Genomic DNA, 23,210 nt, shown 5'->3' with positions numbered 1-23,210 from the left:
TAATTTTTCTTGTGTCCGTCCTTTATCTACATGTCACCAAATTTGTGACATTAATGCTTATTACATATAGCCTGCATAAATGCATGCATACATACATACATATATACTGTCGATAGTGTCGGGTCCTAGATCCTTTTCACTAGTCAATGTGCTCCACTATCGAGCAGAGCGAGATAGTGTCATTAGTCAACCTCGCTCTGCTCGATAGAGCAACACTCAGTAGCTTGTTACAACACTATCTCGTTCTGCTCGATAGTGTCGCTCTGCTCGATAGTGTCATTCAGCTCGATAGTGTCACATCTTCTAAAATATTCAAAAAGATGTCAGCGTGCTTTTTCTCAAACAACAATGTTGGTCTCAATCTTATTGCTACATCACCACATCCTCCCATATTGACTCCTCTATCCTTACATCCCTGTATCACTTTGGCTCTCACATCTGCACTAGAACAATCCCATGCAATAAAAGTTCCAAAATTCTCTCCTCTCAAATTTGTAAACTTATCAGTTTTGGCAACAATGGTTTGTAATCCTTTAAACAAGTAGTCACCAACTTTTGCTGTGCTGTTTACCAAATCGGATTCAACAATCTCTTTGTAAATAGCTCTTGCTAAAATAGCCTTTGATGGGTCACCACACCAAGTGTTAAATTGTCTAAACGGTTGCTTTGGTTGCAAGTCTGGATTACCAAAATAAAACCCTGCTGCTTGGAACTTTTTCGAGAAAGTAACCATGTCAGGTGGAGAATCTAAATTCCAGTGTTGGTGTGCCCAAAATTTCCCTGTAGCACCAACACCAGTTTGAACTTCATCCACAATTAATAAAATCCCGTGTTTTTTGGTCAATTCTCGAACTCCTTGGAAAAAGAATGAGGAGGCATGGTTATCACCACCTTCCGATTGAACAGGCTCAACAACCACAGCAGCAATTTGTTTCGATGAGTTTTCAATAATCAGCTCTAATTCTTTCAAACATTCTTCTTCTTCAATTCTATTTTCGGCTTCAAACTCGTTCAATGGATACTTTAATTTTGGAAATGGTGCTTTTGGCCATGGGAAAGCAGGTATGTCTAATTTGTGTATAGCTTTTGATCTTGTAGTTGATAACGAACCAAATAATCTCCCGTGAAAACTCTTTTCAAACGATAAAATAACCATCTCGGAAGCACCTGGTGCTTTATTCTCCATCACACTTGACAATTCTTCTTGGGTGAATTCGCCTTTTCTGAGCTTGGAATGTTGGTACATAAATGCAGCCTTGTAAGCAGTTTCATTAGCATCAGAACCACTCAACGAAGTCCAAATTTTATTCATACCTGGAGGGGCTGCTGCAAGTAAACCTTGCTCTAAAATATCTTTATAATTAGATTGAGGGAAGCACGCTAAAGCAGGACGGTTAACAATAGATGAAACCATCTCATCCGACCTTGCAGCCTCAATTAACTTTGGGTTGTTATAACCTAACGGGATAGACGAAATTTGACAATAGACGTCCAATAGTTTATTACCATCAGCATCACTGATATAATTACCAACGGAATTGAAGTAATCTGCTACAAAATATGTGGCACCATTATCGTAAACCTGTCCCAATTCTTGATTGAGCTGTTTTGATTTTGGCCCTGGAATTGCTCCAGTTGCCAATATCGGAGCTTTGGGTTCTGCAGAAAAGTATTTTGTGGAGTTGAAACGAATCAACCTGTGGTATGGTTTAGTAGCTCTGAGCATTACTTTTTTTTTATACTCTGATTAAGTTTTCCAAGTCTAATGAAAAGTCAAAATCCACCGAAAAAAGAAAAGAAAAAAGACCCCCAACTCAATTTGACTCTTCTCTTCCTATTTATACACATATATACATATAGGCATATATACACACAAATACAGATTGAAGGAAGCCGAACACCATCTTTCTTCAAGGGTATCAGATCCCGCGCGCTACTAAGAAAAAATTAAAAAAAAAATTAAAAAAAAAAAAAAAAAAAAAAAGGNAGAAAAAAAAAAAAAAAAAAAAAAAAAAAAAAAAAAAAAAAAAAAAAAAAAAGAAGGAGAGCGAGAAACGAGAAACGGGAAACAAGAAACAAGAAACAAGAGGGAGGAGATTTAGAGCGAGTTAGAGCGAGTTAGAGCGAGTTAGAGCGAGTTAGAGCATAATTTAATACAAATTGTTCTTGACTATGCCTCCTATAAAGAGAACAGCCCATTTTCTTCTTCTTCTTTTTCTTTTTTATTTTTTTGGGGGGGGGGCGGGATCTAAAAGATGTAACTAAACAGACGGAACCTACAGAGCTTCTCATTTCCATTTCCCTCCTTTCCCTATTTTTAAACTCAGTCTCTCTTCCAGCGTACTTGGCCTGGTTGTTTTGCATAGTATATTCCTCCGACTTCAAGAGTTGTATTCCATTGGTCAATATAGGAGCACAAGGCTGTACTAAGAGCAATTTCTCTCAACATTTTGGTTTCATCGATGTATAGTGTGAATCCATGTGGACCATGCTCAACCACCCTACCTATTCTCTCTCTTATTTCGGACTCTTTTTCCCCTAAATTATGAACCAACTCCAACCATTTTCCTCTGTAGGTCCATTGATAGGTTAATCCATTGCTCATTGTAAACATTCGGTAGCTGTCAATTGCATCAACACGATGATTTAGAATATGCCAACCTAGCTCGGCCGCAGGAGCATCGGGTGCTCTAATCAATAACACATTGCCTCTCAACCCTGCTCTAACATCGGCAATAGGCTCGTCTTCCCCGTCGGGACCTGTTGCCAATATCTTGGATGAAAACATCTTGTATGCCCCTTTAACAGCTCGCGAACGATGGAACCAAAATATCTTGTCTGCTGGATTCTTGCCTCCAACAGGCATCTGACCTTTGTTGGTATCAAAGACGTCAAATATTTTACTTCCAGAACCGAATCTTCTGATAACTGCGTATTGTGAGACGTCTTCGGGGAGTTCTCGAATTTGAGGAATATAGTGTGAAGAATTTCGATGTGGACTGAATAGAACAGCTTTTGCCCTCACCACGGGCCTCATAAGAGGTGAGAGTACAAGTTCGACGGGCATTGATGATTAGCAAAGTTTTTATTGAACCTGTTAAAGCTTCTTGTAGTAAGTGATTGATTGATTGATTGATATCTGATATGCTATAAATTTACAAAACAGTGAAATAAATGGGTATAGGAATCTAAACATGGAAGCGCTACCTTTTTTTTTGCAGCCAACACAACTCAATAAAAGATTTGGTATCCATCTTCATCTTAAAGTTCATCGCCATTGTAAAAATACCTCAAGATAATTCGATCAAAAAAGTAGCCAAATACGTATATGTAATGGAAATATAAAAAAGTTTATGTGATTTGGCAAAGAAAAGTGATTAATAAGGTTGTGCTTCAATTGTTTTTTCTACTTTCATATTTAGGCAAATATTTGTACAAATTCGAACCAAACTTTTATTATTGGGCACAACTAGGGTCTAATTGAATATTGACAAGGATGTCAAGATTGAAGTATAATAATGTCGTAGTGACAACACAATCTTTAATCAACCACTACCATTATCACAACAACAATAACAACAACCAAGAGAAGTTCTCCATAGAGGCAGTCTCAGTAGAAGAAGAAAAACATGTATATAAAAAGTATATTGTGCTCTTCAGTACACACCATGAAAACTAAACCTAACGATCCAAAGTTACTTCCTTCTACTCTCCTCGAAAAAGATTCAGTCTACGGTTGAATCATTTTCCTTTCATTCTTTTGTTTCAAAATCTTTTTCTTATATATATATATATATATATATATTCCTATGAAATTAATGTACAGGGCTGCGTTGCCAGTAGTGATGTGATGATTTTAGTGTCTTCTTGATTCAGCAATTATTTTGTTCATTTCTTCTACTTTTCTTAAAGCTCTCTTGTGAGTACCCAATCTCTTTTTAGCTAATTTCTTAGCTCTCTTTTCACCAGCATTTCTAATTAATTCAATTAATCTTCTTTCATATGGAGCTAATCCTGAAACTTCTTGAACGATTGATCTGACAAAAGCGGTTCTTTTCGATAAAGCACCCTTTCTGTATGAGATTTTTGGAGAAACTTCCTTAGCGGTAACCTTGTGGCCCTTGTTTAAACCTACAGCAATTCCTATAAGCAATGATGTTAGTATACCCAAACTTGAGAAAAAAATTGTAAGAGAGAGTAACGACCTGAGTTGAAGAAAATGCATGGTGGTAGTTTCACCCTGTCCTTCTAATGTGAGCCTCCTCACCTCCCCCCAAAAACACGTATTCGTTGTCCCTCATACCCGAGTGAGTGCTGATTATGAACATGTGTTCAGGTGTGTTGTCCCAAAATCTTCTTCCAACTAAGAGTCAGCTTCTATAATCTCAACCCACGATTTTAAACAACGGTTATCAAATATTTGTTTTTAATTTACATATGCACACTATATCAAATCTCTGTCTCGTTCTCTTGACTTGACAAGTAGTCTGTTTCCCACCACATACCTGACTTAGCCATTGTTTCTTGCTTCTATATTTTTATGATTTTGATTGGGTGTACTAGAAAGACTCTGGAAAATTTTCAAATTCTACGAGTTACTTTTGTTTGGTGCGAATGATAGTATCCCTTACAAAAAATCTATGATAGCGAAGAGAATCCCGCACACACACACACACACATATTTTTTTTCCACCTTACCTACTTCTCTCACGACAAGTCTTTAGTTGAAAAAAAAAAACAACAAAAAAAAAAGATAGTGCAAAAAAAACAAAAAAAGAGGGAAACACGTGAAAGATTCTAAAATCGGGGCTATAAGCAACTGGACTTTTGTACGCACTTATTATTTACATGGTAAACTGCTCAAGCTCAACCTGATGACTATCCAATCTATTTACAATTTCTTCAAAAGACATCCAAGAATAGTTTTTGTTAAACTGATTTGGAAGTACTGGGTAATAACTGTCTCTCTGAACCATCTCGTATAACTTGTTTAGTAACTGTTCTTTTGGCACAATAAATTTCCTACCGTCTGGGTGAATATAAGTGATGGGTACTGTTTTTCCATCTTTCAATTCAACAGATCCTCTGTTTTTTGCTTCCAATTGTTGCAATAACTGATATCTCAATTTCCATCCCATCAAACCCATTGTTTTCATTCTTGCTGGGGTAGATTTAAGCAAGTACTCATCGAGCCCCCCTTCTTTTGTTAACGTCCTCAACACTCTTGTCGATACTCTTAGATTTACCTTTTTGTTCAAAATTTCCGACCATAGCTTGGCACGGCGGATATTTGGAGTACGTGCTCGACGGGTTTTATTGAGAAACTCAGAACATGTTGTTCCACTACTTCTCTGCAAACCTCCGTATAGACCTTTGTTCTGCCTTTTGAAAAAACGAGCTTCGTATTTATATTTTGGATAATTGGGTACCTCCGCCGGTATTCTCAATCCCAGTGGGTGGTCTTGACCAATTGTGTATTCTGTCTCATCTACCTTCCTAGTGTATTTCAAGAGTTTGTAAAATTTGTCATGTTTTTGAGTTGCGTGACAATAAACCGTTGATGCAAAGAATCTAAAGCAGGTCAAATTATTTTGCCAGGCACCACAAGGGCGTGATATACCAATCCTGGTTAGGTTGGAAATGATCATTGTAAAACAGCAAAATGGGTTTTCTTGATACTGGCAATTCCTACAATACCTTTGATTTCCTGGTTTTTTTTTTCTCATAATATCCGCGTCGACAATTAGCGACACTATCGAGCGACATTATCGAGCAACACTATCGAGCAGAGCGAGATAGTGTTGTAACAAGCTCCAAAGTGTTGCTCCACTATCGAGCAGAGCGAGGTTGACCAATGACACTATCGAGCAGAGCGGGATAGTGTTGTGACAAGCTATTTAGTGTTGCTCCACTATCGAGCAGAGCGAGGTTGACCAATGACACTATCTCACTCTGCTCGATAGTGCTTATCTTTGACATTAGACTAAACCAATGTCATAAACAGAATCATTACCCAGACTCGTCGATTGGATTTGTTGGCAAGATTTATGAATAGTTTGAGAGGAGGGGAAAGAGAAGTAAACATGATCTTCAGTAAGAACCACATGGTTAGAGCTTTGACTAGGCTACCCAAAACCAGAGCCTTGAGGCTGATTAGAGGCTATCCAAAACCAAAAATCCACTGGGTCAAAACTCAACTATCTAGCCGTGTCTAGCCATGTAAAACTCAACTATCTAATGACACTATCGAGCAGAGCGAGATAGTGTTGTGACTTGTCAATCTGCTCCACTATTTCGCTCTGCTCGATAGTGTTGTAACTTGTCAATCTGCTCCACCATTTCGCTCTGCTCGATAGTGTTGTAACTTGTCAATCTGCTCCACCATTTCGCTCTGCTCGATAGTGTTGTAACTTGTCAATCTGCTCCACCATTTCGCTCTGCTCGATAGTGTTGTAACTTGTCAATCTGCTCCACCATTTCGCTCTGCTCGATAGTGTTGTAACTTGTCAATCTGCTCCACCATTTCGCTCTGCTCGATAGTGTCATAGCTAGTCAATGTGCTCCACCATTTCGCTCTGCTCGATAGTGTCATAGCTAGTCAATGTGCTCCACTATTTCGCTCTGCTCGATAGTGTCATAGCTAGTCAATATGCTCCACTATTTCGCTCTGCTCGATAGTGTCGCTAGCCATGTAAAACTCAACTATCTAGCCGAGTCAAAATTCGTACCAATCTCAAATAGTCCATCCGTGTGTGGAGACTTTTCTACTCTTTTATCTCTTCCATGTTTCTTGTCACAAAAATATTTATTCACTGTTCCAATCTTGCAAAAGTGTCGGTGGCAGATGGTGTTGAGAGCTAGCGTGTCTCACCATGGAGCAGAGCGAGATAGTGTAGATAGTGTTGAGAGTTAGCGTGCTTCACCATCGACCAGAGCGAGATAGTGTCAATAGTGTTGAGAGCTAGCGTGCTTCACCATCGACCAGAGCGAGATAGTGTCAATAGTGTTGAGAGCTAGCGTGCTTCACCATCGACCAGAGCGAGATAGTGTCAATAGTGTTGAGAGCTAGCGTGCTTCACCATCGACCAGAGCGAGATAGTGTCAATAGTGTTGAGAGCTAGCGTGCTTCACCATCGACCAGAGCGAGATAGTGTCAATAGTGTTGAGAGCTAGCGTGCTTCACCATCGACCAGAGCGAGATAGTGTCGATAGTGTTGAGAGCTAGTGTGCTTCACTATCTCGCTCTGCTCGATAGTGTCGCTGCTCAATAATGTCGCTGCTCGATAGTGTAGTGTTGGAAAAAAGAAAAAAAACCGTTTGATTTACATGAGCATTATCTCATTGGGGATTTAGATTTAATCAGATAGAATCAATGTCTATTCCCCTTTAAAAAGTAAAATCAAAACTTTTTTCTTCCCCTTCAACCTTATTACGTTAAAAGAGAAAAAACTTAAACCGACTCTTCTAATGTCAAACCCATTTACTCATATCTCGATCATCTCACTTATTTTATATCAAAGGAAGGGGGGGGACCTATTTTTGTTCCATAATTAGTTTATTCTTTTTCTTTTTTTCTCTTCTTTACTTTTTTACTTTATTAAATCTTGTAATTGGACTATCAAGGGAAAAAAACATTCAAAATTCTTATACATGAGGCATTATCTAATTAATTCTTATCATCTTGGAATATACTTGCAAAAACCATCACCCACAATATTGCTCTCCTCCCACCCCCTTGAGACAGCTGAGAAGGACTTTTTATATTCTTGTTGCTTATAAATTTTATATACCAAACTAGAAACCAAAGCTTTGCCCCAAGTTACCTAAATAAAAAAAATTTATTCCTAATTTATCCCACGAAAAGAAAGCCAACTTTAAACGAAAAAACCAATAACCAAAAAAAAAAAAGCATTATCATCCAAAACTTTCAAGCTATCCTATTTTTTGCCTTTTAATTTGCTTTTAGTTGACTCTCAACTTTATCTTTATACATATGGCCGACTTTGCAAAATCGATATTTGGGTTTGGCAATTCTCATAAACGGGAAAATAATAACTCATCGCCTACGCCGCAGCCGAGCTCATCTTCAAACACAAGTCAATCCATGCATCATTTTGACGAACGCCGAGAATTACCGAACCACGAAGCACATGACCATTTATCTTCATCGCAACATTCTTCCTTTCACCAGAGCAATCTGAATCTGAACCTGAACCTGAACCTGAACCTGAATCTGAAACATTTACCTCATCACCACCAGTACGATGAGTCTAGTGGAGTTAATAAGTTCATGCCCAAGGGGCTAGTCAATGTCACCCCAACAACAGCAGTGTCAAATGACTCTTCGGTTTATGGAACTACAACAACAAATATAAATAACGAATCTGGAGCCTTTTTGAACCAAACTTTCAAAGGCAATGATTTTCATCAACAAAATCAGCTCAAGTTTTTCCAAAAATCTCCAATTGCCTTGCACAACAACACCACCAGCAACATTACCACCACCACCACCGCCAACAATAACAACAACAACTACGATGATGATCAGAACAACGAAGGTCAACAAGATCCAATGATTATTACAACAGATGAAACAGGACAAACAATCAACCCAGGAGCAAAAAATACCCAACCAAAGGGGAAATTGAAAGTGACAATTATCGAGGCAAAAGACATTCAAGCTATTCAACCATATGTCGTATGCACGTTTGAAAGCTCAGAATTTGTGACCAATGCGCCCGACTCCTATGGTAAATCGCCCATGGGCGCAGGAGGATCCAGCGGACCCAAAAATATGTACAACGCCAACCATGGGCCAAGAGCGTTACCTGTGAAGAATCAAAAACCATCATTGTATCAACGGCAGTTATCCACACAACATTTGAACTTGGTAGGAGAGCTGTCACATCCGATATGGAACCATGAAACCATTTTTGATGTGGTTGGATCAAAATCGGAATTAGACATTTCCGTATACGATACTGCCAGCGATGACGCGTTTGTTGGTCACGTAAGGATTTTTCCCTCAACTACAAAAAACAAGAAGGGTCCAGAGGAATGGTTACAACTTGGATCAAGAATAGTTGGCGAAAAAGCAACTCATGGATCTATCAAAATCAAGTGGGAATATTCATCATCGGATAACAAAAAGGCATACGGCCCAGATGACTTTGAGTTTCTTAGGCTTTTGGGAAAAGGAACATTTGGACAGGTATTCCAAGTTAAAAAGAAGGACACTTCTCGCATTTATGCGATGAAGATTTTGTCCAAAAAAGTCATTGTGAAGAAAAAGGAAATTGCTCATACTATTGGGGAGAGAAACATATTGGTGCGTACCTCGGCAGCAGCATCACCGTTTATTGTTGGTTTAAAATTCTCTTTTCAAACACCAACTGATTTGTTTTTAGTAACTGATTACATGTCTGGCGGTGAGCTATTCTGGCACTTACAAAGAGACGGACGATTTTCAGAAGAGCGCGCCAAATTCTACATAGCAGAGTTGGTTTTGGCGTTGGAGCATTTGCATGATAACGACATTGTCTATCGTGATTTGAAGCCAGAAAACATATTGCTCGACGCAAATGGACACATTGCGTTGTGTGACTTTGGTTTGTCCAAGGCCAACTTGAATAATGATGGAACAACTAATACATTTTGTGGAACCACCGAGTACCTTGCGCCAGAAATTTTATTAGATGAGTCAGGATATACAAAAATGGTAGACTTTTGGTCCCTTGGGGTTTTGATTTTTGAGATGTGCTGTGGATGGTCACCGTTTTACGCAGACAATACGCAACAAATGTACAAGAATATAGCATTTGGGAAAGTGCGTTTCCCAAAAGAAGTATTGAGCCCAGAGGGAAGATCATTCGTAAAGGGGCTTCTCAATAGAAACCCAAAGCATAGATTGGGAGCCACCAACGATGCCAGGGAGTTAATAGCACATCCATTTTTTGCCGACATTGATTGGACGTTGTTAAGGGCCAAGAGTCTTCCACCACCATTTAAGCCGCATATTACATCTGAGACCGATACTTCCAATTTTGATCCAGAGTTTACATCGGAGTCCACGTCTGCTTTAAAGAAGCAAATGGAAATGGCCTCGACTCCGTTGTCGCCTGGCATACAAGCAAATTTCAAAGGATTCACCTATGTTGATGATTCTGCAATGGATGACCATTTCGGCAGATCTTACCGTATAAACACATTTAAGAATCCCGGGTCCTTCATTCCCGGCGATCCTAATTTACCACCTGCTGAAGACGCAGTCGACGATGACAACATTGAAGAAGAGGATGAGATGGAGGTTGATGAAGATCAACAAATGGACTATGAATTTGTCAATGGTAGATTTGATTTATAGACTTTTCTTTTTTTTCTTTTTTTTTTTCTTTAATATTTTTATTCACCTTCCCTTAACATTTTTATTGTCATTATTTTTATTAGTTAGTAGTTGATAAATTTGCATTATTTACATGTTTACTCGATATAAATCCATCCTGGCGCAAGCTGTATAGGCGGCGGTTATGTAGTAATATACCTCTATGAGTTCCTAACCCAGTACTTGCTTTTCTACGCTACCATATGGTAAACTTCTTTGAAACTTTTCTGTTGTGAGAATGAAAAAAAAAGGCCCATTGAAAGAGAGAGAGAGAGAGAGAGAGAGAGAGAGAGAGAGAAGGAGAATAATAGTAGACGATTGATAAGCCCATTCATAGTTGAGTGTTTCATCCCCTTTTGTTCCACAATGCCGCATCCCGGGAGACCGAAAGGGCGTATGAATAAGAAAACGCAGGCTGCGCAGCAAGCTGCTTTGCAACAAGAGGCCATGGCACGAGCACAGGCAGCACAACAAGCGGCAGCAGCGCAAGCACAACGAGCGGCACAAGCACAGCAACAGTACAAGCAGTCATCGCAAGGGTCGAATGCGATAAAGGAGGAAACGGGGATCCAACTTCATGACGAGGCTGATTTGATATCCTACAGAAACGATGCTTTGCACAGGTATATATCCAATCACGAGTACATTGAAAATGTTACTGCCAAGGTAGTTCACACATCCAAAATTATACCACCGTCACTATATCCCAATTTGCCTAAACGAGATCCGCGAGAATATTCTCAAGTAAAACCGGAAGACATTTATTATGGTGACTTGGAGCTTATGAAACATGTTGACAATGAATTGATTAAGAGCCTTGAGATTATGAAACTGGAAAACGACTCCGGCTTTGTGAAATATTTATTCAACTCTCCTCAGTACAAATATCAAAGCAGTTCCTTGTCTGAGTTGGAGAAGCTACAAAAAGAATTATTCAGCCTGAAATCACTTGAAGATTTGGAAAAAGAATATGCAAGAATCCTTGAAAATTACAAACATAAATTCAATTACGAATATAAAGTTGTATCACGAAGGAACAAATTTTCAATACCGTCGAATAAAATAGAACCGAATCTCGAGGTGGCTTCTGCACCTGAAAACTATGATCCTAAACTGGTTACATCACTTGTACAATTACAGGGCGAGAACCCAAATGCAACACAAGAACCGGAACTGGCGCCCAAAGCAGTACAGCAATCCTCTGAATTTGGAAGCAACGAAATGGAGATAGATCTAGACATGAAGTTTAGTGATTTGAACGGCATGTACCAATTTGGAAGTGGCGAAAGCAATAATTTCGAAGCAACAGAACAGTTTTCGTTGCCCATGATGAATTCTGAGGACTCAAGTTCGCGTGACCAAACAATGGGCGCAAGCAATGTTAGCCCTGACGAAAGGAAAAATGAGCTCTTATCGACTACAGCTATAAGAGAATCAATAACTACCACCAATGCCAACCAAAACGATAAAGGAGAAGAGGAAGAAGAAGGAGAAGAAGAAGAAGAAGAAGAAGAAGAAGAAGAGGCGGAGGAAGAAGAGGCGGAGGCGGAGGAAGGGGAGGAAGAAGAAGAAGAGACCAAGAACCAAAACGACAATGGGCAAGAGAACGGTATGGTAGAGACGGATTTAACTGATTTATTTACTGGCGATAACAACATTGATCATCTGGCTATGGTGAATGATGATATTGGGGTTTTGTACGATTTTGATAACCCAGGTAATGACGATCTTATGGGCGGCAGTGAGTTTGAGCAAGAGTTTTTGAATCAGCTAAACCATGGCATGGAATAGAGAGACAGAGGGAGGGGGGATAATGTTGGTAAATGTACAACTATGTAGTATTAACAAGAACAAGAAAGACAAAACTATAAAATAAAGAGAAAATAAGTGTTGTAAACAAATCTACTATCGAGCAGAGCGAAATAGTGGGTTGGCTACTTTCTACTATCGAGCAGAGCGAGATAGTGGGAAGCTAGTCAGTCGATAGTAGAAAGTAGCCAGTCAATGTGCCCCACTATGGAGCAGAGCGAGATAGTGAAAAGCAGCTAGTCAGTGTGCTCGATAGTAGAAAGTAGCTAGTCAGTGTGCTCCACTCTCTTGCTCTGCTCGATAGCCGAAAGTAGCTAGTCAGAGTGTCCCACTATCTCGCTCTGCTCGATAGTAGAAAGTAGCTAGTGAGTGTGCTCCAATATCCCCCCTGCTCGATAGCCAAAAGTAACTAGCCCACTATCTCGCTCTGCTCGATAGTGTTAGATTCTTTTCTCTCTTCTTTAACAAACTTTGTTAACAAGAATTGGGAATTAAAACGAGCAGATAAAAAGTTTAACAGAGGGGAGAGTTTTGAAAATTGAGTCTTGGATAACTTTCAAAAGTACAGTCTCGACTTTGACCTACAACCAAGTTGCCTTGCGTGTTGGCACAGCAACACATTGTGTTTTCCCCCTTTTTAGTCCTTTTCCTTTTATATAATGGAAGTTATAGGAAGATACCCGAGTAAGAGTCGAGAAGCAGTGTCAAGAACAACCCTAGCGCCCACGAGAGCGAGGATCAGGCAACAGAAATTGAAATTTACATTTATTGGGTATATAATTGTGCTAGTTTTTCTTGCAATCACTCAGCTTATAGGTCTTGGTTTCTTTACTCTGGGTTTTTTACTTTCAAGAAATGTACTCCCAGATATTTCAACTTGTGGAGATGGTTCTGGTTCATGCACAGAACCGCGTTTTGATAAGGCCATTATCCTAGTTATCGACGCCTTGAGGTTTGATTTCGTCATACCCGTGCCTTGTTCAAGTAAGAACTACCATAATAATTTCCCAATTTTACACCAACTAGCGCAAAGGGATAATGGTGTGCTTCTCAAGTTCATAGCAGACCCTCCTACAACCACTTTACAGAGATTAAAGGGACTTACTACGGGCTCTTTGCCAACAATTTTAGACGCAGGGTCCAATTTCAACGGAGAAGCAATTGAAGAGGATAACTGGCTTTTGCAATTGCATCGCAAAAACAAAACCATTGCATTTGTTGGAGACGACACTTGGACTTCCTTATTCAATGAGTATATCGATCCCGAGCTCAGTTTCCCTTACGACTCGCTAAATGTGTGGGATCTACATACTGTTGATAATGGGGTCATCAAACACTTGTTCCCCTTAATAAAAAGCAACAATTGGGATATTTTGATTGGACATTTTTTAGGAGTAGACCACGTTGGACATAGATTTGGTCCTGAGCATTATTCAATGAAGGAGAAATTGAACCAGATGAATGAGGTGGTTGACAAAGTGGTTAACAATTTGGACAACAACACTTTACTCGTGATTATGGGAGATCACGGAATGGACTATACTGGAAACCATGGAGGGGATGCACCAGATGAATTGGAAAGCACATTGTTTATGTATTCGAAGGGGGAAAATAATAAGTTTTTGAAAAAGCAAAGAGAGATATACGACATTAACGAAATGGGGAAAAACTATAGACAAGTGAACCAGATTGATTTGGTACCTACAATTTCCTTACTTTTAGGACTTCCCATTCCTTTCAACAATCTTGGCTTCCCCATAGACGAAGCCTTTGCATCGTCAAAAACACTTTTAGCTGGGGCTAATAAAACAATAGAACAGATCAAAAGATTTCGAGACTTGACTCCCAGTTTGGCTAATACATTACTTGATCTGTTTGACGATTTGGTACAGAAGTACGCAATGGAGTCATCGCTGGACTGGAAGATGGTTGATGAGTTTAAAAAGTTCCAATTTGCATCACTAGAAGAGTGCAAGTCAATATGGGCACGGTTTGATTTGAGATTAATATCCATAGGGATTGGTATCCTATTTCTTTCCCTAACATTCATGATCACTTATGCCAGATCGATTCCTGCAGTAAGAGTACTGACAATGTCATTCGAATTTATTGGCTCTGTAATCGCAATGACGATTATGGGAGTAGTTCTCAGCTTTTCCGTGTTCATTGTGTTAAAGCCCGGGGGGTTTTCATTGAAAATTTGTTTATTAATTGGAGCAGCTGTGGGAATGATGATTGGATTTTGGGCACCAATCATGGATCGCTTTAGCGTAGGGTATATTTGGCAACAAACCGTTGACTTTTTCTTGTACAATTTTGACAGCTGGTCATTTATGGGGATAGTGTTTGTGGCACTTCATTGTTTGATATTCGCTTCAAACTCGTATGTGGTGTGGGAAGACAAGATTGTTCAGTATTTTTTATTATCCTTTGGAAGCTGCTGCGTTTTTGCCATTGGGGTGCGACAAGGTATTACAAGAAAGGCGAAAATTTTGGCAATAAGTCATGCTGCAACCTTTGTTATTTTGACAAGACTTTCCGCTATGATTAGTGTTTGTCGAGAGGAGCAGAAACCATACTGTGAAGCAACATTCAACACACTGTGGTGGTCCATAGTGATGCTACATGCAATTGCCTATCTTTTGCCCTCAGCTATCAAGTCCTTTTACAAGCTATCAGATTCATACTACTCAGCTGCACCATTATGGATAGGTACGTGCCTAAAGTTTTTTTTATTCATGAATGCAACTTACTGGACTTTGGAGTATTTACTGCATAGTGAGTCCTACAAGGCTGCAAACTCAATGATTGGCGCGCCATTAATCAAATCCTTGAAGCTCGCAATTGCCAGGTTGGTGTTGTTTGTATCACTAGTTCTTGCAAACTTTAGTTGGTCTCGAGGCCCGCTCTGTGTGAAATTGGAGATAGAGGAAGACAGTGACTTAAATGCCTCGTACGATTCAGACGAGATTCCAAATCACAAGCCAGCCACTATTCATGGTTACGGCAATGTTTACGGCTCTTCGTATTTTTTGTTAGTATTGAACATAACAGTGGCGGTTATGCTAACAACAAAACCATTAGGAGCACTTTCAATAAGCTTCTTGATCATTCAGATATTGTCACTTCTTGAAATCTTTGACACGTTATCGATAAGAAAAAACCTTATTTCACCAATAATATTTGGTTTATTAGGGTACCACCATTTTTTCAGCACAGGACATCAGGCAACACTTCCCTCAATTCAGTGGGAGCTCGGGTTCATGACTACAGAGACAATAGTTTTCCCATTCACTCACTTAAACATTGTTTTAAACACATTTGGACCTTTTTTCATCATTGCATTATCGGTACCTCTAATTACACTTTGGAAAGTTGTACCTTCTACCAAGCCCATCACCGTTTTATCACATATAATCACCAATATTGCAACACTAATCACGTATTTTTTGTTCACGGGATTGAGTAGTCTGATTTTCGCAGCTCATTTTAGACGTCATTTAATGGTGTGGAAAATTTTTGCACCAAGGTTCATGCTTAGTGCCATGTTGATTATCTGTGTCAATGGTTTTGTAATCTTGGTTACATTGTGGGGTACAGGTAGAATATTAAAGCAAGTAAATAGAATATTTGGCAAATAGGCCTTTTTGTTAATTATAGAGAGAAAGAAAGAAATAGATAGAGAGAAAGAAAGAAATAGATAGAGAGAGAGAAAGAAACAGATAGAGAGAGAGAGAGAGAGAGAGAGAGAGAGAGAGAGAAAACGAGACTTACATAGCACATCTTTATTCATCTATCAGGTATTAAGCTTATTTCGGTAAACGCTACCTGTAAGAGGACCCGTTTTGGTGATGATCTCTATTTTTTTTTTCAATATCTTATCTCGCTAATTTATAGCGATCTAAGCAGAAGGACCCTGATATAAATTGCTTGATGCAGTGGTAGATCTTTTGATTTCCCCTTCCCCTCCCCACCCCCACGGTTTAAGCAGAGAACCTCCAAAATGTTATTCAGAGTTATTAACAATCATTTGTACGTAGTCATATATATACTATGTCTCAATACAAGCGGCATATACTCTTCTTCATTCAATTCATCTTTCACACCCGAGCATTTACGATTTCTTCGAAATGAAACAAAAGGGTTGTTTCAGCATGCTTGGTCGTCGTATATGACTTATGGCTTTCCATACGATGAAGTTCGACCGTTAACGTGCGAGCCTTACGGACCAGACTATACTAATCCAATGAATACTGTTAGGAACGACGCAATGGCCAACATTTCGCTGACTTTGCTTGACAATCTTGATACTTTGATTATAATGGAACAATGGGATGAACTTGAGTTTGGGTTGAACTACCTCAAGAGCAATAAGGAGGAGTTTTTCATTCAAAACTCGGTGGTGCAAGTTTTTGAGACAACAATAAGATTCCTAGGCGGTCTCTTAAGTGCGCATTTATTATTACTGGATGTTACTAATAAGAACATCTCATTACCCAAATCCTTAACTAGGTTTAGAAAACTCTCAGACAACTATGACGGGTTTTTATTGGAAATGGCGTATGACTTGGGTTTAAGATTGATTCCTTCATACAAAACAGCAACGAGCATACCTGTACCTCGAGTCAATTTGGCCCTGGGACTAGCTAGCGTGCCTCCGGCATTACAAAAGGACGCATGTACTTCTGGAGTCACGAGTCCCGTCTTGGAGTTTACCTTGTTGTCGAAATTAACGGGAGATTATCAATTTGAGTATTATTCACAACAGTCGTTATGGAAACTTTGGTCGTCTAGACTGCCGCTTAACCTTTTACCCATGACCATTGATCCAATATCAAATCAATGGAAAGATTCGGTTACAGGAATTGGCGCATCAATTGACTCCTTTTATGAGTATGCAGCTAAAGGTGCAATACTCTTTGATGATGATGATATGTGGTCGGTGTTTAAGACATCGTACCAGGCATTATTGACGCATCTGGCACAGGTTGGCGAAGGCAGCATGATTTTTCCAAATATCGGAGCTCAAGATGGGATGATTTTCAGCGACTGGATAGACTCATTGAGTGCATTTTGGTCAGGTTTACAAGTATTGACTGGACAATTGACAGATGCTATTAAAACGCACATTGTTTATTTGAAAATTTGGGATTATTTTGATTCAATTCCAGAAAGATGGATCTACTCTCACCATAATAACAAGAGTAAGAAAAAAGTATTTAAAGCTGAAGATTCGATAGAACTTGAATGGTATCCATTGAGACCTGAATTCATCGAGAGCACTTATTATCTTTTTCGTGCCACGCGAGACCCAATGTACCTCCATATTGGTGAAAGAGTTTTCAATCTATTCAAAGACCGTTTCAAAGCTCCCTGTGGATTTAGCGGAGTGCAAGATGTTAGAACTGGAGAAAGACAGAATAGAATGGAAACTTTTGTTATGGGAGAAACATTAAAGTACCTCTACTTATTGTTTGACGTTTTCAATGAGGCATTTTTGCATAAACCTGAGTTGATGCACGGCAAAAACTGGGTATTTTCGACAGAGGCTCATCCGTTATGGTTTCATAAAGGATTAGTTAGTAGTACAGTAAATCCATTTCACAAGCTAAGTGTCAATGGTGGGTTAAAAACTAATGAGTTTTCTTCTGCAATTGCAAGAAACTTAACCGAGATACGACCAAAGCTAACAGATATACCCAACAACCATAGTACAACAAAGTACCATATAGAGAAAAGGAATCCGTTTGGGCGGAGGTTTGAGATGTGTGAATTTAGTCCGTTTACAAAACCTGCAAACTCATTTCTTCACTCGAGCTTTTACAATTGGAAATACCTTTTCAATGCTGATTTTGCCTTCTCAAACTCATTGAAGAAGCCAGAGTACGCAAACAAGACCAATTTAGATGGAAGCTATATTGAATTGGAAAAATCTTTTTTTCAAAAATTCACATTGTTTGATACACCCTTGATGTGTCCCAGAATTCATACTACAAAATTTTTCGAAATATTTTGGGGTGACATCAAGGAATGCAGAAACATAGAGGTGTCCGAGTTGACGGGAGTAAACTTAAATGAGAAGGACTCTCCAGCTTCATCGGGGGATCTTTGGGTTCCTGTTTTACAAGGTTTACGAATTGTGTTTGAAGAGCTATCTGTGGGCAAAGTGGACTCCACAAACACTGTAATAAAGCCTGAATACTTGCAATCTCTTATTGGCGAAGATGATGCAAGTAACAAGAAGCAACAAAGCTCGGCATTGCCAGCCTTGAGAATTAAAAGAGTTAACGGTGTTGAAGTCAAAGTGGGATCAGTGGTGTGGACAATGCCGTTTGAACTTGGTGCAGGGGATAAGAATGCAGTTGGTTTAACAAACAAAGGTAGAGTTGCTATAGAAGGAAAAGTAATTGAAAATTTGCAAATTTGGCATACAGATATATAGAGATTTAACAATTTCGTTTCACCGTTATCATCTCATAACATACATGGTACTTTTGAATCACCTGTTAACTTCATACTTGGCGAGAACTACCCGATACAATACATTTCCCCAACTGATTGAAGATGATGTAGTAATAAAAAAATGTTTCTAAAGAGGTTTTCTTTTTTTCTCTCCTTGTCTCTTTTATTTTCAGTTTCAGTTTTATCATTTTTTTAAAACTCGTTAATATTCAACCAAAGAGGGAAGAGAGACAATATTCCGAGACTGCAAAGATGAGTTACGATCCAATTCACGATACGTATACGCCGTCAAAAGCACCGAGTGTGAATATGCAGCAGTCTCCATCCAAAAATTTGTCAAAAGAGCCGGAAGCTCGTCCTGCTCCATTATCGATATCGAGTTTAGTATCGGAAGAAGCCAACGATACAAACACCACCAATGATGAGCAGCCAAGTACAATTCCAACGACGATGACTATGGCGGCTCCTCCGACTCAAACTGCCCATTCTATAGCGCAGCTTGTAGGTACACCCACGCCAGAAGTCTTTGACAACGATGGTGACGACGACTACGATGACACAGATATCAATTCCACCATACTCGGTGATGATGAAGACTATATTGCGCCAACTGGAGGCGGCGCTGCCTCGAACAAGGCCAGTAGTGGTAAGAAGAAGTTGGCATCAAGGAGAAAGAAAAAGAGCAACATTGCTAATTCCAAGTTGTCTTTGAAAAAGGCTGACGGAGAACCTTTTTGGCGAAAAGATATTCAATATGACTTATTGGAGGCAATTTTTGAAGATAAAACAGCTTGCTTCACCAACAATTATCCTGAGCTGCCAATAAAGGGTGCAAATAACAATCCAAAAGTTACGTTTGCGGAATTGTATGTTCGCACATTAGCAGAGTCAAGTAAAAGTTCAAAAGTTTTGAGAGAAAAGCTTCTCAAGGACTTTGAATTGGGCAAAGCCGTTTCAAAAGTGTCTCTATTGGTGAATGTTGGTCGCATGAATACCACTATTAATTTTGTGCATGATATGAAGTCCACCTTGCGAACTTATCATTCTATTCCGTCATTACAAACCGGTCCTGGTGCAGGTACTATTCACCAGCTTCAGGATACCCCGCGCTTGAAGTCGATAATAAAAGCAGTTTGCGACGAAGACAAGAATAAGGTAAATAACCTCCTGGAGTTGATGAGCTCGCCAGCTGCAAATAAACCGAATACCAACATCGTACAAGTGTTGTTCTTGTTGGGAAATGCAAACAGTGGCATCCCGTTTTTGTATGATTCCAATTTCCATTTGTTGGACTTTTTCGTTAATACAAAAGTTGATCCCAAAGTACGAGCTAGGAAGTTTCTTTGGTTGGTATATACGTTTTTGGAAACAAGCTTTACCCCAGCAGATTTAGAATTGAATCCATTTGGCGGTAGTAAAATCCCTGATGATGTATTGATACCTGAGTCTGAGCTTGACAACTTTGACAAAGACACTGATTACGAAATTGAGTATGCAGATGAGATGTACAAGGCGCGCATGCAATACTTGAGCGAAGACCATACGAATGATGCACACCATCGTTCCCAGGATAAACTTGGCAATAAATCAGGCGCGGATAAAAAGCACACCAATTCCAAAAAGCGCGCGGGTGGAGAAAACGAGGAAGGAGGGTGTAACAGCGAATTAGAAGAGGGAGATGGTGGCAAAAGAAAGGAAGACAAGCATCATCATCATCATCATCATCATCAACAACAACAACAACAACAACAACAACAACAACAACAACAACAACTACAACAACTACAACAACAACCTTCTAAGAAAAAAGCGAAAAAGAATTATACTAGTACATTGTCACCGATGTCTAAAAATGTATTAAGCTTTGCAGTTACGCCTAAACATACGGCACCAGTATTAAGCCACCTGGAAGAAGGGGAAGTTTCGAGTTTTGGTGGATACGATTTACAATTTCCACTCGAGGGTTTATCGGAACTTGTAGGGTATTTTGAAAGACCCTCATTTATACCAGTAGAGCCTTTGGAAACGGAGTCTATTGCACATAAATGCGATCTTGTAGAGCTTTCGAAGCCCATGGTTCACGAAGTTCGAACCTCATCAAAAGCAAGTACAGCATCATTCAACAAAAAGATAACCATTCTTGGCAATTGGATATATCGATATTTCAAATACAAGAAATCAATAGGAAACAAGCTAGTGGGGTTGGAGTGGGAAGATATACGGCGCGAGATGATTAGTGGAGTAGAAAAGTATGCATATGAGAGTTTTGGCAAATCATTGAATTTTGTTAGAACAAGTAGTGAAGCTGAAGAAGATATGGATGCAAGTGTGGCACCCAATGTGGAAGAAGTGTTTTTCAACTACATTTCCCTGGGAGACTATGACAAGGCAAATGAGAAGAAGTCGTTTATTCTACAGCTTCTAACGTTTGCTAATGAGTTATTTGTGCAATTGTTAGAAAAGAAATTGCAGAAAGGAGCAAGGAACTGCAAATTGACATTTGACCTTGAAAATGAGAAGGTGGAATTCTCTTCAATATAGGTCCTTAGTTGTTGTAATATGTAGCCTGAAAAAACAAAACAAATCAACTCATCCTCTTAAAGGATCTCTTCCTTCTTGTTACTATGATATATGCTTCTTTTCTCTTCTCATTTTTTTTTTCTCGTTATTTTTTTTTTTTCTCATTCTTTCTGGTACAGTTTTGTTTGTTTTACCTTTATTTCAATAAACTTCATATCGATTAGTAGATTACTATCCCAGGAGACGCCCACACCCCCACCTATTTCCATCACAATAGACAAATATGGTAACTGAACCAGAGTTGAAAAGCGTATGTAACATACTTATCATGTAAACCGAACTTGGGTGTAATTGGGAATACTAACAATATATAAGTATATGGACAAGAAAGTTTCAATACAACTTAATGGCTCCAGGAAAGTGATAGGTACTCTACGGGGTTATGATGTATGTATATATATATATATATATATATATATATGTGATGAGCATTTTTCTTTTTCTTCTTCTTTTTTTGTAATGAGGAAGTTAAGAGTTTATACTAATATTTATTTTAGGTGTTTTCAAATGTAACTGTATCCGATGCTTTGGAAGAAAAGATTAGTGGTGAAAAGTTGAATATGGGTGTAACAGTATGATTTTTTTTTTTTCTAATACAGGGACATAACTTTTTGTCAACAGTTGAATACTAACAGATAAATGCAGGTTATTAGAGGTAATTCGATTCTTTCAATTGAAGTATGTGTGATTCAAGTTTCTTTTATTCAACCAAACCTGTGTGTTTGACATTGTTACTAACTTTGTGATGATATAGACTTTGGATAAGATATGAGACGAATCTTTGCTGGTGTTTTTTCAGTGTGTGTGTACCATTATTAATATATATACTGTCTAGTGTGGAAATGCTATCAAAACCGCTGTACCATTTCGACCCCATCATTTTTAAACCCACATTTTTCATAGAAGCCCACATTGTGCGGCGAGCAATCCAAAATAACTTTGTAGCATCCGTAACTCTTTGCTAAAGTGCTCAAACTTTTCACCATGTAGTTGCCTAGCTTTTTGCCCTGCTCATCAATTGCTACTGAAATGTCCTCTATATGACCAACTTTGCCACACTCGTGGATCAACTTAGCTTCTACGAGAAGCATCCCTGTGGCAACCACAACTCCTTCGGGGTTTGTTATTACATGTGGTTGATAAATATTAGAGTTTTCTTCCCATATCCGAAACAAATTTGCAAAACTATGCTCCTCAATATTACCAACAGTTGTTAACACTCTAAGTGTTTCCAAATAATTATTTGAATAATCAGTGAGCTTAAGTTTTCTAAAAGTGTAATTTGGGGGAAGTGTTAAAGATGGTTCATCTTGGGTCATGCTAGCAAATTGGCACTAATAAAGTTTCCAGGGGAGGGGGTTCAGTGGAGTTTCTATTCCTATATAGCTAAAACCAATTCTTCAATGATTCCCATTTTTCGAAATAATCTTTTGACAGTAACTGGGGCAATACAAATTGTCGTAAAAATGACATTAATTGAATAGTTGACATTTTGATTCTCCAAATTAGAAACTAGAAACTAAAAAAAGAACACAATACAAAATGTCGTATCTATCCCCATCATCGGGAGCACAAAAAGAATCAATAATTTTTCACTTTTACTCACTGGTACAATTGAAAAGTATATATGTAAAACATTCAAAATTGTAAAAAATGATTTAAGACCCCACCAAAGTCGAAGATTAAGCTAGGAGTCAGTTCTTGAGTTTTAGACATTGGCAAGGGCGGGGATAAATGGGCTCATTTGGCAGTACTTGCGACTAGTCTAGTATTACTCAGCAATCGGTAATATACCACCGGCAATAAATTTTTAGTTATTTAGTCATAGCCATCTCTCCTCTTTGAGTAGAGTTTCAATTGCCGTAGTATCCCTCACATATCATTAAGGCCTCTTTCTGTAAATTGTTCATGATATAGGTCAGAAATGACATCGTTCAAGTCAGATACCATTACTTATAAAGCTTATGCTTACCAGAAT

At 38.9% G+C, this 23,210-nt stretch overlaps 10 protein-coding genes across 10 annotated transcripts; 5 read left to right on the top strand and 5 right to left on the bottom strand. All coding sequences in view use genetic code 12, as the record gives it.

Moving 5' to 3' along the window:
* Nucleotides 1-280: 280 nt before the first annotated feature.
* UGA11 (Uga11p) lies at nt 281-1,726 on the bottom strand (the record flags this gene model as incomplete). Its single annotated transcript, XM_049323135.1, has 1 exon — nt 281-1,726. One exon carries the CDS (start codon nt 1,724-1,726, stop codon nt 281-283), a length of 1,446 nt encoding a protein of 481 aa, XP_049180988.1.
* A 597-nt stretch (nt 1,727-2,323) lies between these two features.
* Nucleotides 2,324-3,067, bottom strand: KGF56_001957 (uncharacterized protein; the record flags this gene model as incomplete). Its single annotated transcript, XM_049323134.1, has 1 exon — nt 2,324-3,067. The coding sequence occupies one exon, from the start codon at nt 3,065-3,067 to the stop codon at nt 2,324-2,326; it is 744 nt and encodes a 247-aa protein (XP_049180987.1).
* Nucleotides 3,068-3,856: 789 nt separating this feature from the next.
* Nucleotides 3,857-4,328, bottom strand: RPL39 (60S ribosomal protein eL36; the record flags this gene model as incomplete). Its single annotated transcript, XM_049323133.1, has 2 exons — nt 3,857-4,143; nt 4,304-4,328. The coding sequence occupies 2 exons, from the start codon at nt 4,326-4,328 to the stop codon at nt 3,857-3,859; spliced, it is 312 nt and encodes a 103-aa protein (XP_049180986.1).
* Nucleotides 4,329-4,844: 516 nt separating this feature from the next.
* KGF56_001955 (mitochondrial 54S ribosomal protein bL28m) lies at nt 4,845-5,648 on the bottom strand (the record flags this gene model as incomplete). The annotated part of the gene is made up of 1 exon (XM_049323132.1): nt 4,845-5,648. One exon carries the CDS (start codon nt 5,646-5,648, stop codon nt 4,845-4,847), a length of 804 nt encoding a protein of 267 aa, XP_049180985.1.
* A 2,345-nt stretch (nt 5,649-7,993) lies between these two features.
* Nucleotides 7,994-10,363, top strand: SCH9 (serine/threonine protein kinase; the record flags this gene model as incomplete). Its single annotated transcript, XM_049323131.1, has 1 exon — nt 7,994-10,363. The coding sequence occupies one exon, from the start codon at nt 7,994-7,996 to the stop codon at nt 10,361-10,363; it is 2,370 nt and encodes a 789-aa protein (XP_049180984.1).
* Nucleotides 10,364-10,747: 384 nt separating this feature from the next.
* Nucleotides 10,748-12,172, top strand: KGF56_001953 (uncharacterized protein; the record flags this gene model as incomplete). Its single annotated transcript, XM_049323129.1, has 1 exon — nt 10,748-12,172. One exon carries the CDS (start codon nt 10,748-10,750, stop codon nt 12,170-12,172), a length of 1,425 nt encoding a protein of 474 aa, XP_049180983.1.
* Nucleotides 12,173-12,849: 677 nt separating this feature from the next.
* Nucleotides 12,850-15,831, top strand: GPI13 (mannose-ethanolamine phosphotransferase; the record flags this gene model as incomplete). Its single annotated transcript, XM_049323128.1, has 2 exons — nt 12,850-12,874; nt 13,058-15,831. 2 exons carry the CDS (start codon nt 12,850-12,852, stop codon nt 15,829-15,831), a joined length of 2,799 nt encoding a protein of 932 aa, XP_049180982.1.
* A 362-nt stretch (nt 15,832-16,193) lies between these two features.
* Nucleotides 16,194-18,632, top strand: KGF56_001951 (alpha-1,2-mannosidase MNL1; the record flags this gene model as incomplete). The annotated part of the gene is made up of 1 exon (XM_049323127.1): nt 16,194-18,632. One exon carries the CDS (start codon nt 16,194-16,196, stop codon nt 18,630-18,632), a length of 2,439 nt encoding a protein of 812 aa, XP_049180981.1.
* A 272-nt stretch (nt 18,633-18,904) lies between these two features.
* Nucleotides 18,905-21,193, top strand: KGF56_001950 (uncharacterized protein; the record flags this gene model as incomplete). Its single annotated transcript, XM_049323126.1, has 1 exon — nt 18,905-21,193. The coding sequence occupies one exon, from the start codon at nt 18,905-18,907 to the stop codon at nt 21,191-21,193; it is 2,289 nt and encodes a 762-aa protein (XP_049180980.1).
* An 887-nt stretch (nt 21,194-22,080) lies between these two features.
* GNA1 (glucosamine 6-phosphate N-acetyltransferase) lies at nt 22,081-22,551 on the bottom strand (the record flags this gene model as incomplete). The annotated part of the gene is made up of 1 exon (XM_049323125.1): nt 22,081-22,551. The coding sequence occupies one exon, from the start codon at nt 22,549-22,551 to the stop codon at nt 22,081-22,083; it is 471 nt and encodes a 156-aa protein (XP_049180979.1).
* Between the last annotated feature and the right edge of the window lie 659 nt (nt 22,552-23,210).

This window comes from Candida oxycetoniae (assembly GCF_023343755.2).
Source record: "Candida oxycetoniae strain CBS 10844 chromosome Unknown scaffold71, whole genome shotgun sequence".
Taxonomy (NCBI): domain Eukaryota; kingdom Fungi; phylum Ascomycota; class Pichiomycetes; order Serinales; family Debaryomycetaceae; genus Lodderomyces; species Lodderomyces oxycetoniae.
The sequence above is the reverse complement of the archived record's forward strand: the minus strand, read 5'-3'. Positions and strand labels throughout refer to the sequence as shown.